Source organism: Drosophila biarmipes, chromosome X (genome assembly GCF_025231255.1).
Source record: "Drosophila biarmipes strain raj3 chromosome X, RU_DBia_V1.1, whole genome shotgun sequence".
In the NCBI taxonomy this organism is placed as follows: domain Eukaryota; kingdom Metazoa; phylum Arthropoda; class Insecta; order Diptera; family Drosophilidae; genus Drosophila; species Drosophila biarmipes.
This window is the reverse complement of record NC_066611.1, coordinates 19874820-19885502: the sequence shown is the minus strand read 5'-3', so window position 1 is coordinate 19885502 and position 10683 is coordinate 19874820. Positions and strand designations below refer to the sequence as shown.

Here is a 10683-nt window from a genome sequence, read left to right as displayed (position 1 = left end):
TAAGGTGCCCAATTAGGCCTGCTCCTCTGCTATTCTGGACCAGCTGGACTGGCCGGTCTGTAATCCGAACGCATTTTCCCCCAATTAAAAGGGCAAATGGCAGCGGCAATTAAAACTGCTGCTTTCAGGAACATCATGTTGCAGGAAGGTTTTGCAAATGCAACCAATTATTTGATCCTATTCAGTTATCCAATATTATATATTATGAAATAAACCAAATGCTTATGTGAGAAAAGCGGAAAAAATAGATGTGCATTAATACGTAAGCAATGGGTTATTATGATGGTACAGAATGTGTTGACAAATGGAATGCGAATGGGCGGCCTTCTCCTGCAGCTGCGTTACGTTTGCATAATGGAATTGTGGACTCCTCGTTTTCGGTATTCCGGATGCCTGGTTTCCTAAATGCCCCCCCTGGCCCCATCCTCCTCCTCCTCGTGGGTGTCCACCGTATCGTTCGTGTCGGCATTCAGGTCCACCCAGTTGTCGTCGCTGATTTCGTCAATGGTATCCGTATCGTCCACAACGGCCGCAACACTTACGTCGTCCGTGGACCCGGAATTGGTGGTGCCCGTGGTGGTGGTGGCCGTCACGGCGGACGAGGGTCTCAACATCTCCTCCTGGGTGGCCGGAGTCGGGGTCGTCGAGGTGGTGTACGATGCGGAGGAGGGTGTCTCCGATCTGTAGCCCAGTCCCAGGCCCGTAGCGTACGATCCGGACCCTGATCCCGAACCCGAACCCGAACCCGAACCGGATCCCGATCCCGATCCGGATGCAGTTTCCGTTGCCGTGCCCGTATTGGAGCTACAACTGGCGGTGGTCCCTGAAGTGGAGGCATCGTCTCCGGTTAGGGCGTCCTGGGATAGCCTGGGTCGCGGCGCCCCCTTGAGCTTGTTCTTCTGCCGGGCTAGTTCGTAGTCCTTGAGGTCAGACAACTTCAGCTTTATTTTCTGTAGATCGCGTTTTAGCATCTTCACAACAATATTTAGTGAAAACAGAAAACAGTTATGCGGAGAGATATATGTGTGTGATAAGGCTGGGCTCTCAATCGGTCACACTTTGGGGAAGGGAAAAGTGACTATCGTATACCAGTCGCTTTGGTATAATAAGGTGTTTTCTTTTGCCAAAATCCCTTCATCAAAAAAATGCAGATCCATTAATCATTTGTTGTGAAAATAGGACCCTCAGCCCTTTTTGCCTAGACTCAATCTAAAATCCTTCCCAAAAATAATATTAGACCCCCAAATTTAGTGCTCAAGAAATTGAGTATAACACGTTTCTACATTTGCTCATCAGAAGTAAGTACAATATATCTATTTTCACACTAATGGGCTAATATATTGTACTAAAAAAAGTATTATCAAATTAGCCTTGTACTACACTCCGATGGGTTATATTAAGAGACATCATATACACTATTTGCAGGACATTTATTTTGTGGCAATGGTTCACGAAAACAAATATATATATACGTATGATAGTGCGGTGATGAGCGTGAAGCGGTTGAGAAAAAAAAGAGTGTGTACTATGATCATGGGCAGATGGTGTCCCTAGTAGAAGCCGTAGTGGCCATGGTGGTACGGATAGTAGCCGTGGTGTCCGCCGTAGTAGGGCGCCGCGTGAACGTATCCATAGCCGCCGTAGTAGGGACTTCCCAGGCCGTAGCCGCCGTAGTGACCGTGTCCGTAGCCCCCGTACCCGCCGTAGCCGCCGTAGCCGTGGCCGAAACCGTAGATGCCTCTCTTCTCGGTCTTCTTCTCATCAACTGCGGATGCCTCCGGCTCCAGGGCTTCGGGGGCGGGCTCCGACACTGCTGCCCAGGTGCCCACCAAACAAATGGCCAGGATGACAAACACACACTGCACAGAAAAAGAAATCAGCTTGTAACTTAATCAATTTAAAACCTTTATGTCAAGGTTACATTTGTAAGGATATTATTTTATTGTCCTTCTGGAGTTTCGGTAAAGCTTCTTATACTTTATCTTGGATAACGACCTTTTGAAAATTGAAAAGAATATGCAATACGTTTTCAAATTTGTAGTTTGGACTAATATATGGTCCTCCTACCAGAACACAGTTCGTGTAAACGTTTGTTAACTTTATGTGCAACCGGAATAAAATGTATTTATTTATTTATTTAAAACAAAAAACACTTTTCATTGAGTTTTGCAAACTGTCACTTGAAAAAAATACAACCGGCCGGAAATAATCCTTGGTGTTGCTGCTGCTTACCAAGAACTTCATGTTGCTGCTGCAGATGTTGCCGAATTGCTGGACTGCTGGATGCGAGTTGACTGGATGGGTTGGGTGCCAGGCGAGCTTTGTTGATGGCTGCCAGTGGCCCGGCGCTTTTATAGTCACCCTGCCTGGCTTATTGTTGCTGCTACAGTTTGCAATTATGCAAACTGACAACAACCGCAGCAGCAGCAGCAGCGGCAGCAGCGATTGTTGCAGCTGAGTTGAATGCATGACGGGTTGAGGACTTGAAATCGAATATTGTTTATGCTGCGAGAGCCAAAAGGTCATCCATCCGCTCATTCGGCGGACCCGCGAGTAGAATGGAGTGGGCGTGGAAACTAACGACATCGCTTGTAATTGCCATAGTGGTCGAAATTCTAAGATCCCAGACTTATTGGGCAATCGGAACGAGGCGGCCCTAGCAATGCGATCCACATGCAACGCGAGACCCGCAGATGCAAATGCGTTCCACACTCACCCAGTCGCGTGTATCGTATAACACTTTCACTGGCCATTCGATCGGATGGCTTACAGAGCCAAAAAGGGCGCCTCACCATTACCCAAGTGGGTGCAGACGCTGGGCCAAAACCCGTGGGAATTGCTCATGCATGCGACAGGCATTATATACATATTATGAGCAATTGCACGTTCGACAGCCTCCTGGCATTTTTAATTAAGCCGCCAGCCCAGCTGAGATCTCTGCCAGATCACATTCAATGCAAGCTCTTATCGAAAGAATATCCAAAGTGCACGATTTCGATGGGACCTCTGGGTGAAGGGGTATATTGGGCCAAAGGCTGTTGCCCAGGTCGATTAAGCCATGCATTTTTATGGCTGTAATTAGGATTTAAAAAAAAATGTCTACACATTTTTAGATAAATTTATACCTATTATGTGTTCCAAAAAAAACGAAAAAGTTGCCAAAAGTCTATTAGCATTAATTCCAGTTCAATAACATCAAATATTAAATAGATGAACATTCCTGGCAGCTGGTAATATCAGTTCCTATGTTATTTTTAAAAGAAATAGGAACATTATAAAGATTGAGTGAACAACTATAAACAAAATAGTTATAAAGATTCTATTCACATTGTCATATTGCAGCTCGCAAATTACTGGATAACCAGTCGTAGAGCCAGCTCCTTCCATCGATCATTTCCGTCTGCCGGGGGCTGCGGTACCAGTACGGCACCGCCACATTGAAGGACGACCTTGACCGCAGTGGCAATTGCAAATCGCAATTGCAGTTTGTGACTCTCCGAGTTCCCAAGTCATGAATGAAGCAACGCCGGAGGCAACATTGTTGAATGAAGCATGGAAAACAGCCGAACGCAAGCGCATGTTTTCATTTTCCCAATCAACGACGTCTCGTCATCTCTTGCCAAAAGTGGGTGGCACCGCCATTGTCTTCTCCTCCCCGCGATTGTTTTGGTATCATATCATTTAATATTAATGCCCTGCGCATTGGAGGTGAATGCACGCGAGACCGAGACGAGACGCGTTGGGCAAGCGGAAGCCATCGGGGGGTCTGGTCTGGGGTCTGGGATCTGGGCTCTGCGATCTGCGATCTGGTCACGATCCGGAGATGACAACACTTTTGATTGCCAGCTAAATTATAATTCTTGGCTAATTCTAGTCTGCGGATGGGGCCGATGTCGATGTCTATTGATTGATTCCCCATTGTGACCGGTTTGATTTACGGCCCAGACGGCTAATAGCGCATTGTTGGACTGCTTCCAGGTTCCAGGGTCAGATCTTGAATCTCGAGAGCCCGCGGGGCCTGATGATTGCCATCCACTTTGGGCCAGCTGTCCATGGTTACACAACAACAACCGGCGTTGGCCATTCGATTTCAACTGAAAATGCTTACATTTCCTTACAATTTATTGCGCTTAACAGACAGATTTAACAATTAAAGGTGCGGCGGCGGGTGTCTCCTAGTACTTGAGCTCCTTGGCCTTGTCGTGGGCCCCCTCGTCCAGGAGCTTCAGTTCCGCCTGCTGCTTCTCCGGCCGGATGACCGTGTAGTAGTGGTAGTAGCGCATCCCCAGGATGTAGGTGCCGTAGAGGGTGACCCCGATGCAGGCGTAGACGGCGCCGCGGTGCAGCTTGTCCAGCAGCGAGTTGGCGTTGATGGGCTTCTTCTGCATGGCGTCCAATCCGAATCCAATTTCCAAATCCGTAAAAGTTTCCGTTTGGCTGTTTTGTCAGCTGTTCTGTCAGTGATGTCGATATAAGGGAAAGTACCGATAACAGGATGAGGTTTAATGGCCATAGCCAAAAATAGCTAAAGTACAAAGCTGAATGGCAAGGTTCTTCAATTCACATCGAATTTATAAAAGCAATCCATTGATACGCATTGATAGAAAAATTGGAACAACCAAGGAGTTACCGTCAAAATCACAATCACCATTGCAAGCCAGCTTTGGCTAGAAGAAGTCTAAGGGGTTTAATCGATTGATTACCCCGCTCACCTCCATCGATTGGCACTCGATAGCTTTCACTCGCACGTGTTTACAAACCTGTGTTTTTTATTCCTGAAACGCCATTGTGAAATAGCTGGACTACAGACTACAGAGATATCCGAAGGATTCATGGATCACGAATACGCTGGCGTTACCCCGCTGGGCGCCGGGGAGGGCAAGAGCGCCGCCTCGAACGCAGTGGTACTATGCTGCGAGTGCGGAGTGACCATCCAGCCGAATCCGGCCAACATGTGCGTCACCTGCCTTCGCAACCATGTCGACATCACGGAGAACATCCCGAAGCAGGCGGTGCTCCACTTCTGTCGCAATTGCGAGCGCTATCTGCAACCGCCCAACGAGTGGATTCAGGCCTCTTTGGAGTCCCGCGAACTCCTGGCCGTTTGCCTCAAGAAGTTAAAAGGCCTGAAGGAGGTGAAGCTTGTGGATGCCGGCTTTATCTGGACGGAGCAGCACTCCAAGCGCATAAAGGTCAAGCTGACCGTGCACGGCGAGATCACCGGAGGAACGGTGCTGCAGCAGGTCTTCGTGGTGGAGTTCACCGTGCAGAATCAGATGTGCAACGATTGCCATCGCACCGAGGCCAAAGACTTCTGGCGCTGCCTGGTGCAAGTCCGCCAGCGGGCGGAGAACAAAAAGACCTTCTACTACCTGGAGCAGCTGATCCTCAAGCACAAGGCCCACGAGAACACGTTGGGCATAAAGCCGGAGCACGGCGGTCTGGATTTCTTCTACGCCAGTGACAACCATGCCCGGCGCATGGTGGACTTCCTGCTGACCATGGTGCCCGGCAAGGTGACAACCTCCAAGCGTCTCATCTCGCACGACATCCACAGTAACAATTACAACTACAAGTACAACTGGTCGGTGGAAATAGCTCCGGTATCAAAGGACAGTGCCGTTTGCCTGTCCAAGAAGCTGCGCCACCAGCTGGGTAATCTCTCGCCATTGGTCCTGGTTAACCGGGTGTCTAGCAGCATTCATTTGATTGATCCGCTGACCGCACAGATCGCAGAACTTACCTCGCAGGTGTACTTCAGGTGAGTGTCTTTTTGCTGCGTGATATTAAATAAGGCTAATTGATTGTTTTCCTTCAGAGCTCCTTTTGAGGCCATCTGCAATCCCAAGCAGCTGGTGGAGTACGTCGTCATGGACATTGATTTGATCATGGAAAAGGATCGCAAGACCTATCCCGGCCAAGGGCAGGTCTCCTTTAAGCACGTCCTCTGCGACATTTGGGTGGTGCGAGCCTCGGAACTGGGCATAAACGACAACCCCATCCACACACGTTCCCACTTGGGTCACTTGCTCAAAGTGGGCGACTCTGTGATGGGCTACAACACTGGCGAGGCCAACATCAACGACCAGGAGTTCGACAAACTATCGCCGGACCTTATTCCAGATGTGATCCTTGTGCGCAAACACTACGATCGCCAGACTAGGCTTAGCCAGCGTGTGTGGAAGATCAAGCATCTGGCGGCGGAGGCCACCGATGAGCGCAGCAAGTACGATTATCATGAGTTCCTCGACGATCTCGAGGAGAACGAGGATATCCGCGGACAGGTCAACATCTATCGCGACACCAACAAGACGATACCCATTGAGGTGCAGGGCGCTGGCGGAGATGTGCCCCAGATCACACTGGAGGAGATGCTGGAGGACATGACGCTCGAGTGTGCCGATGACGAGATGGGCGAGGAAGGAGGTGCCGAGGAGGCCGAGCCGCAGTTGTAGTTCTTTTTATTTATCATAACGCTTTTTTTTAACCATGTATGCCCTGTACATATTCGCTTAATGCACATAAACAACTAGGAAACTAGAGGAAACTTAATGTGTGCAATACTTCCTTGAAAACGAAACCACCTTTATGTTACGAAGGTGGCAAAGTAAGTATATTGGAATACTGATTTCTTCAATATTTCGTTTGGCTCTACAAGTGACCTACTAAATAATAAACCGTAGAACACTTCGCATGAATTTCGACATTATCATCTTAAATGATACATTTATACTCCTTTTTGGTGTAAGCTTAACGATGGTAACATATCAGTTTCATTAAAATTCTAGCTAAGTCTTTTCTAAGCTGCTCATTCGGTTTTGGTCCCGCTTTAGGAGAGTCCCAGCTGCGGTTTCTCCTTGAAGAAGTATACCTCGTCGCAATCGCATGCATGATCTGCCTCCCATTCGAGCAGAGCTCGCTTCACGATGGGAAGGATGTGCTTTCTGGTGGCCTGAACATTGTGTTGGCGCAGGAAGCATCCGCCCATGAAGCGGGTGTCCACCTCATGAGGTCGCAGCTCCAGCTTGGGATCCTTGGACTCCATTAGCGCGTGCCGCACACGTTCCACAAACTGGCTCTGGCCGGAGAGGGAGATCAAGGCCAGGTCCCGCTGCACTTGTCCGTCGGCGGGTGAGACATACATTCCCAGGATAACCAGTAGGTTACTCTCCACGCCGAACTCGCGTACGGCCTTCTCGGCGCCGCTTTTCTCCACGAAATCCCTGACAAGGATGGGCATTCCAGCTAGGGGAACCACCTGACGATCGGTTTGTAGGATCTTCATATCCTTGCGCAGCACCTCGGTGAGAGTAAGCTTACTGATATCCGCCCTTGCAGCCACCAGCTCATCGAAAAGACTGCTTCTTTGATCGTCCTGGCGGTTCAACTCCCTCTCCAGCTGCTCGACCATAGCCACATCTTTTGGCCCATAACGCTTGGCCGCGGGGGCAAAGTTGATGGTGTCCAGCACGATTGTGGCGTGCAGCATCTGGGCAACGCCAACGGATCGGGGCTGCTTTTCGTTTAAATAGCGCTGGGCCACCAGAGTGGCGCAGGATCCCACTGCCTCATCAATGTCCATCTCGCAACCGCCTGGCAGCTGCTTAAAGGATGAACTACTGTCTTCCAAGGGCCTGTGATCCAAAATCTCCCTCACATTTGCCGCCAGCGGGCTGACATGGTGATCCACAAGGATAACGCTCACATCCTGAGCCACTTCCTTGGGAATATCGTCACGGAAGAGCAACACTGGCTCGGCAATCCCGCACTTGACAAACAAGTGGCCCACCTCCGTTTTCAGAGGGTAATCCCGGCGAGGAATGTTCAGAATGGGCACGTAGTCGTGCTCACGATGGCGCTCGGCGTAGACAAAGGCCAGGGTGACGGCAGACACGGCCGAGTCCAGGTCGCACGACTCGTTTCCCATGACCAGATGCAATTTCCGGCCGGAATCGACGGGAGCCGCTGCCCAGGCAGCAGGTGACACCTCCGCCAGATGCTGCGGGAGATGAGAAGCCCTATTAGTGCGTGGTCGTCGCCAGTCGGATACTCTTGTGGACTACTCACCCGCCCTAAGGTGCTGCGGGCCTGGGCCAGGAAACGCAGAAAACACATTTCTCGGGGAAAACTCTGAAAAGCTGGGAAGGTAAACGGTCCGGTTCCATATAATTCAACAGTTGCGCGTATCGATTCGAGGTGACATTAATCGATTGGCGAGCGCAAGAGGCTGAAAATAGCTTTTAAAGCCAGATGATCATTTGTTGTTGGTAGAAAAGGTACATTCGACCCTCTTCAGACGCAGGAGGGGCATAATAATCTCTTGTTGTTGAGCTTAATCACATTGGGTTAATTCCACATTCCCGATCGTTATCAGCTGCATCTATTTTCTGTGCCTTATCAGCAGTGTTTTAAATCAGCAGAGGTTGTGCTTCGATCACACCAAGTAAAAGCTGCGTTGATATTTTACTACAATTTTTTTATTACATTGAACAAATAGTTCAAAATTGTTCCTAAACTCTTTTCTAAAATTAGTCTAGCGTATGCCACAATTTAAAATCTAGCCAGTTTGGCGGCAAAAAGCTGGAACGGCCCATCAAAATGCCAGCTGATTGTTATCGATAACAGCAGCTTGATTCAAACTGTCATGGCGCCAGCTGATCCTTAACGTTTAGTTTTAATTATAAAATCACAAAATATCAATACGACCGCGGTCGAAGGCCAAAATTCACCCCTGTCTTCGATCGCAGCACAATCTTAATGGAGGGCTGCGCATCCACGCCCATTGGCAGCAGCTGGTAGTGTCGCACCATCTTGATCACCATGGTTTTCATCTCCAGCAGAGCAAACTTTTGGCCGATGCAGTTCCTTGGCCCTGCGGAGAAGGGTATGTAGCTGTAGGGTCCCAGTCTGGAGGCCTCTGCTCCCAGATGGCGCTCCGGATGAAAGAGCAGGGGATTGGCAAAGAGTGTTTCATCCCGGAGAAGCTGCCAAAGAAGTACAACCACGTTGGTTCCAGCTGGGACGTAGCCGCCGTCTGACGACAGAGTGGGTAAGTATTGTGCGATCCTACTTAGTCTTTCCACTCACCTACGGCCAAATCCTTTTCAAGACAGCGTGCCACGGCCGGAATAGGCGGATAGAGTCGCAGAGACTCCTTGACCACGCAGTTCAGATAGGGAAGTTCGGCGAAATCCAAGTAGACTACTCCCCTGCTCAAATTCTGGCCGTAGTGCTCATTCAGCTCCTCGAACAGCCGTTTCTGCACTGCCTCATGGCGGGAAAGCAGGTACAGACAGAAGGACACCGCCGAAGTCGTGGTATCGTGGCCCTCAAAGATGAAGGTATTCACCTCATCGCGAATTTGCTTGTCGGTCAGCGTTTGTCCGTCCACAGTAGCCCGCAAGAGAGTGTCCAGCAGGGCATGACGCTTCTCCGGCTCCACTTGGTGGGCCTGCCTGGCCAGCAAGAGGCGGCGCTGCTCTATGATTCCATTCGTGAACTGATGCAGGCAGTTGACCCCAGCTTGCTGCTTCCTGAAACCACTAGGCCAGCACAGGCGGAAGAGCTGGGGAAATAGAAGATGCGGTCTCATGAACCTGGTGGCCAGCACGTTTGTCAGACTAAACGAGAATAGTTATAAAAGTAAAGCTTTTAAAAGGATGGATAAGTGTTTTACCACCTACTCTTTGACGGCGTGCACCACCTCGGAATCCACATCTCCTTGGGCGCCCACACTTACTCCCATAGCCGTTTCGGTAATGATGTCCAGGGCAGCCAAACCCACATAGGGATATATGTTCACGGCCGAGCTGCCGTGGGATAGGGGCTCCAAACGGTCCACCAATCTAGAGCTCTGCCTGTCGAAGACCTCGATAAATTGCTCCAATATGCTGAAGTGAAACGCGGGCGTAATGATCTTTCGCATCGTATGCCACTCCTCTCCGCGGCTCAGGAGGAGACCATTTCCAAGCCAGCCGCGTAGGGCCAAATACATGGTGCCCTTTCTGAGCTGCTGCTGACTGTGCAGCAGTGCATCCACATGACGGGGCTCCGCTGTCACCACAATTACGTGGCCTAAGACGAAGCCCATGAAGCTGCTACCAAAACGCCGGACATACTCGGCAAATTTCTCGTGGAGATCTGGACTAAGCTGAAAGGAATTAGGAGTCTTAAAGAATTGGAACCACAACTTACTGTCTGGCTGGAAACTGCGCATCTGCCAGGCGCATCCTACAAGAGGAAATCTCGACACACAGGGCACCACTCCGCGCAAAGGATGTCGCAGCTCTTTCAAGGCCAAGCCGATTAGCCAGGCCACCAGACGGGCCACTAGGAAAGCCGCCAGCAGAGCCACCAACATGTGTTACCCCCTGCAACGCGTCGTGTACTAGTTCAGCCGGCAATCTTATCTGGAGTACTGCAAACGGAGTACCTATTTATACACCAGGCATTTATTGCTTGTCGCCAACGTTTATATAAGCTAACCGTTTCGAATAGTTCGCCTCTGGGCAGAGCGAGACAGGGCGGTGGAACACAAAGCCAAGCGAGACGGGAAATCCGCGGGGAACAACTGGCCAGCTGTTTTCCCACATCAACAGCTGATGGTATCAATCACCACATTTTATCAGTCAAATGTAGAGTTCACACATAGATAAGGTGTCGTAGTAAATGAATCGTTATTCC

General features: G+C 49.9%; 6 protein-coding genes across 12 annotated transcripts; 1 reads left to right on the top strand and 5 right to left on the bottom strand.

Annotated features, from left to right (window-relative positions):
- Positions 1–180: 180 nt before the first annotated feature.
- LOC108023292 (uncharacterized) lies at positions 181–1043 on the bottom strand. The gene has a single exon (XM_017092594.2). It carries the CDS (start codon positions 969–971, stop codon positions 402–404), a length of 570 nt encoding a protein of 189 aa, XP_016948083.1. The 5' UTR covers positions 972–1043; the 3' UTR covers positions 181–401.
- Positions 1044–1411: 368 nt separating this feature from the next.
- On the bottom strand, positions 1412–2364 carry LOC108023175 (shematrin-like protein 1). The gene is made up of 2 exons (XM_017092417.3): positions 2233–2364; positions 1412–1859 (listed from the first exon to the last, which is right to left on the bottom strand). Exons 1-2 carry the CDS (start codon positions 2242–2244, stop codon positions 1551–1553), a joined length of 321 nt encoding a protein of 106 aa, XP_016947906.1. The 5' UTR covers positions 2245–2364; the 3' UTR covers positions 1412–1550.
- A 1719-nt stretch (positions 2365–4083) lies between these two features.
- LOC108023448 (uncharacterized) lies at positions 4084–4477 on the bottom strand. The gene has a single exon (XM_017092940.3). It carries the CDS (start codon positions 4386–4388, stop codon positions 4176–4178), a length of 213 nt encoding a protein of 70 aa, XP_016948429.1. The 5' UTR covers positions 4389–4477; the 3' UTR covers positions 4084–4175.
- Positions 4478–4714: 237 nt separating this feature from the next.
- LOC108023444 (60S ribosomal export protein NMD3) lies at positions 4715–6552 on the top strand. The gene is made up of 2 exons (XM_017092935.3): positions 4715–5761; positions 5819–6552. The coding sequence occupies exons 1-2, from the start codon at positions 4833–4835 to the stop codon at positions 6453–6455; spliced, it is 1566 nt and encodes a 521-aa protein (XP_016948424.1). The 5' UTR covers positions 4715–4832; the 3' UTR covers positions 6456–6552.
- A 142-nt stretch (positions 6553–6694) lies between these two features.
- On the bottom strand, positions 6695–8219 carry LOC108023447 (exopolyphosphatase PRUNE1). Its single transcript, XM_017092939.3, has 2 exons — positions 8068–8219; positions 6695–7999 (listed from the first exon to the last, which is right to left on the bottom strand). The coding sequence occupies exons 1-2, from the start codon at positions 8113–8115 to the stop codon at positions 6830–6832; spliced, it is 1218 nt and encodes a 405-aa protein (XP_016948428.1). The 5' UTR covers positions 8116–8219; the 3' UTR covers positions 6695–6829.
- Positions 8220–8459: 240 nt separating this feature from the next.
- On the bottom strand, positions 8460–10675 carry LOC127011808 (cytochrome P450 4ae1). 7 transcript variants are annotated; one of them, XM_050889988.1, is made up of 4 exons: positions 10195–10675; positions 9684–10140; positions 9088–9620; positions 8460–9034 (listed from the first exon to the last, which is right to left on the bottom strand). In XM_050889988.1, exons 1-4 carry the CDS (start codon positions 10358–10360, stop codon positions 8697–8699), a joined length of 1494 nt encoding a protein of 497 aa, XP_050745945.1. In that variant the 5' UTR covers positions 10361–10675; the 3' UTR covers positions 8460–8696. The 7 variants fall into 7 exon arrangements, with proteins under 7 accessions (XP_050745945.1, XP_050745942.1, XP_050745947.1 ...); XM_050889985.1 differs by having other exon boundaries at positions 9684–10432; positions 10486–10675; XM_050889990.1 differs by having other exon boundaries at positions 9684–10145; positions 10195–10366.
- Between the last annotated feature and the right edge of the window lie 8 nt (positions 10676–10683).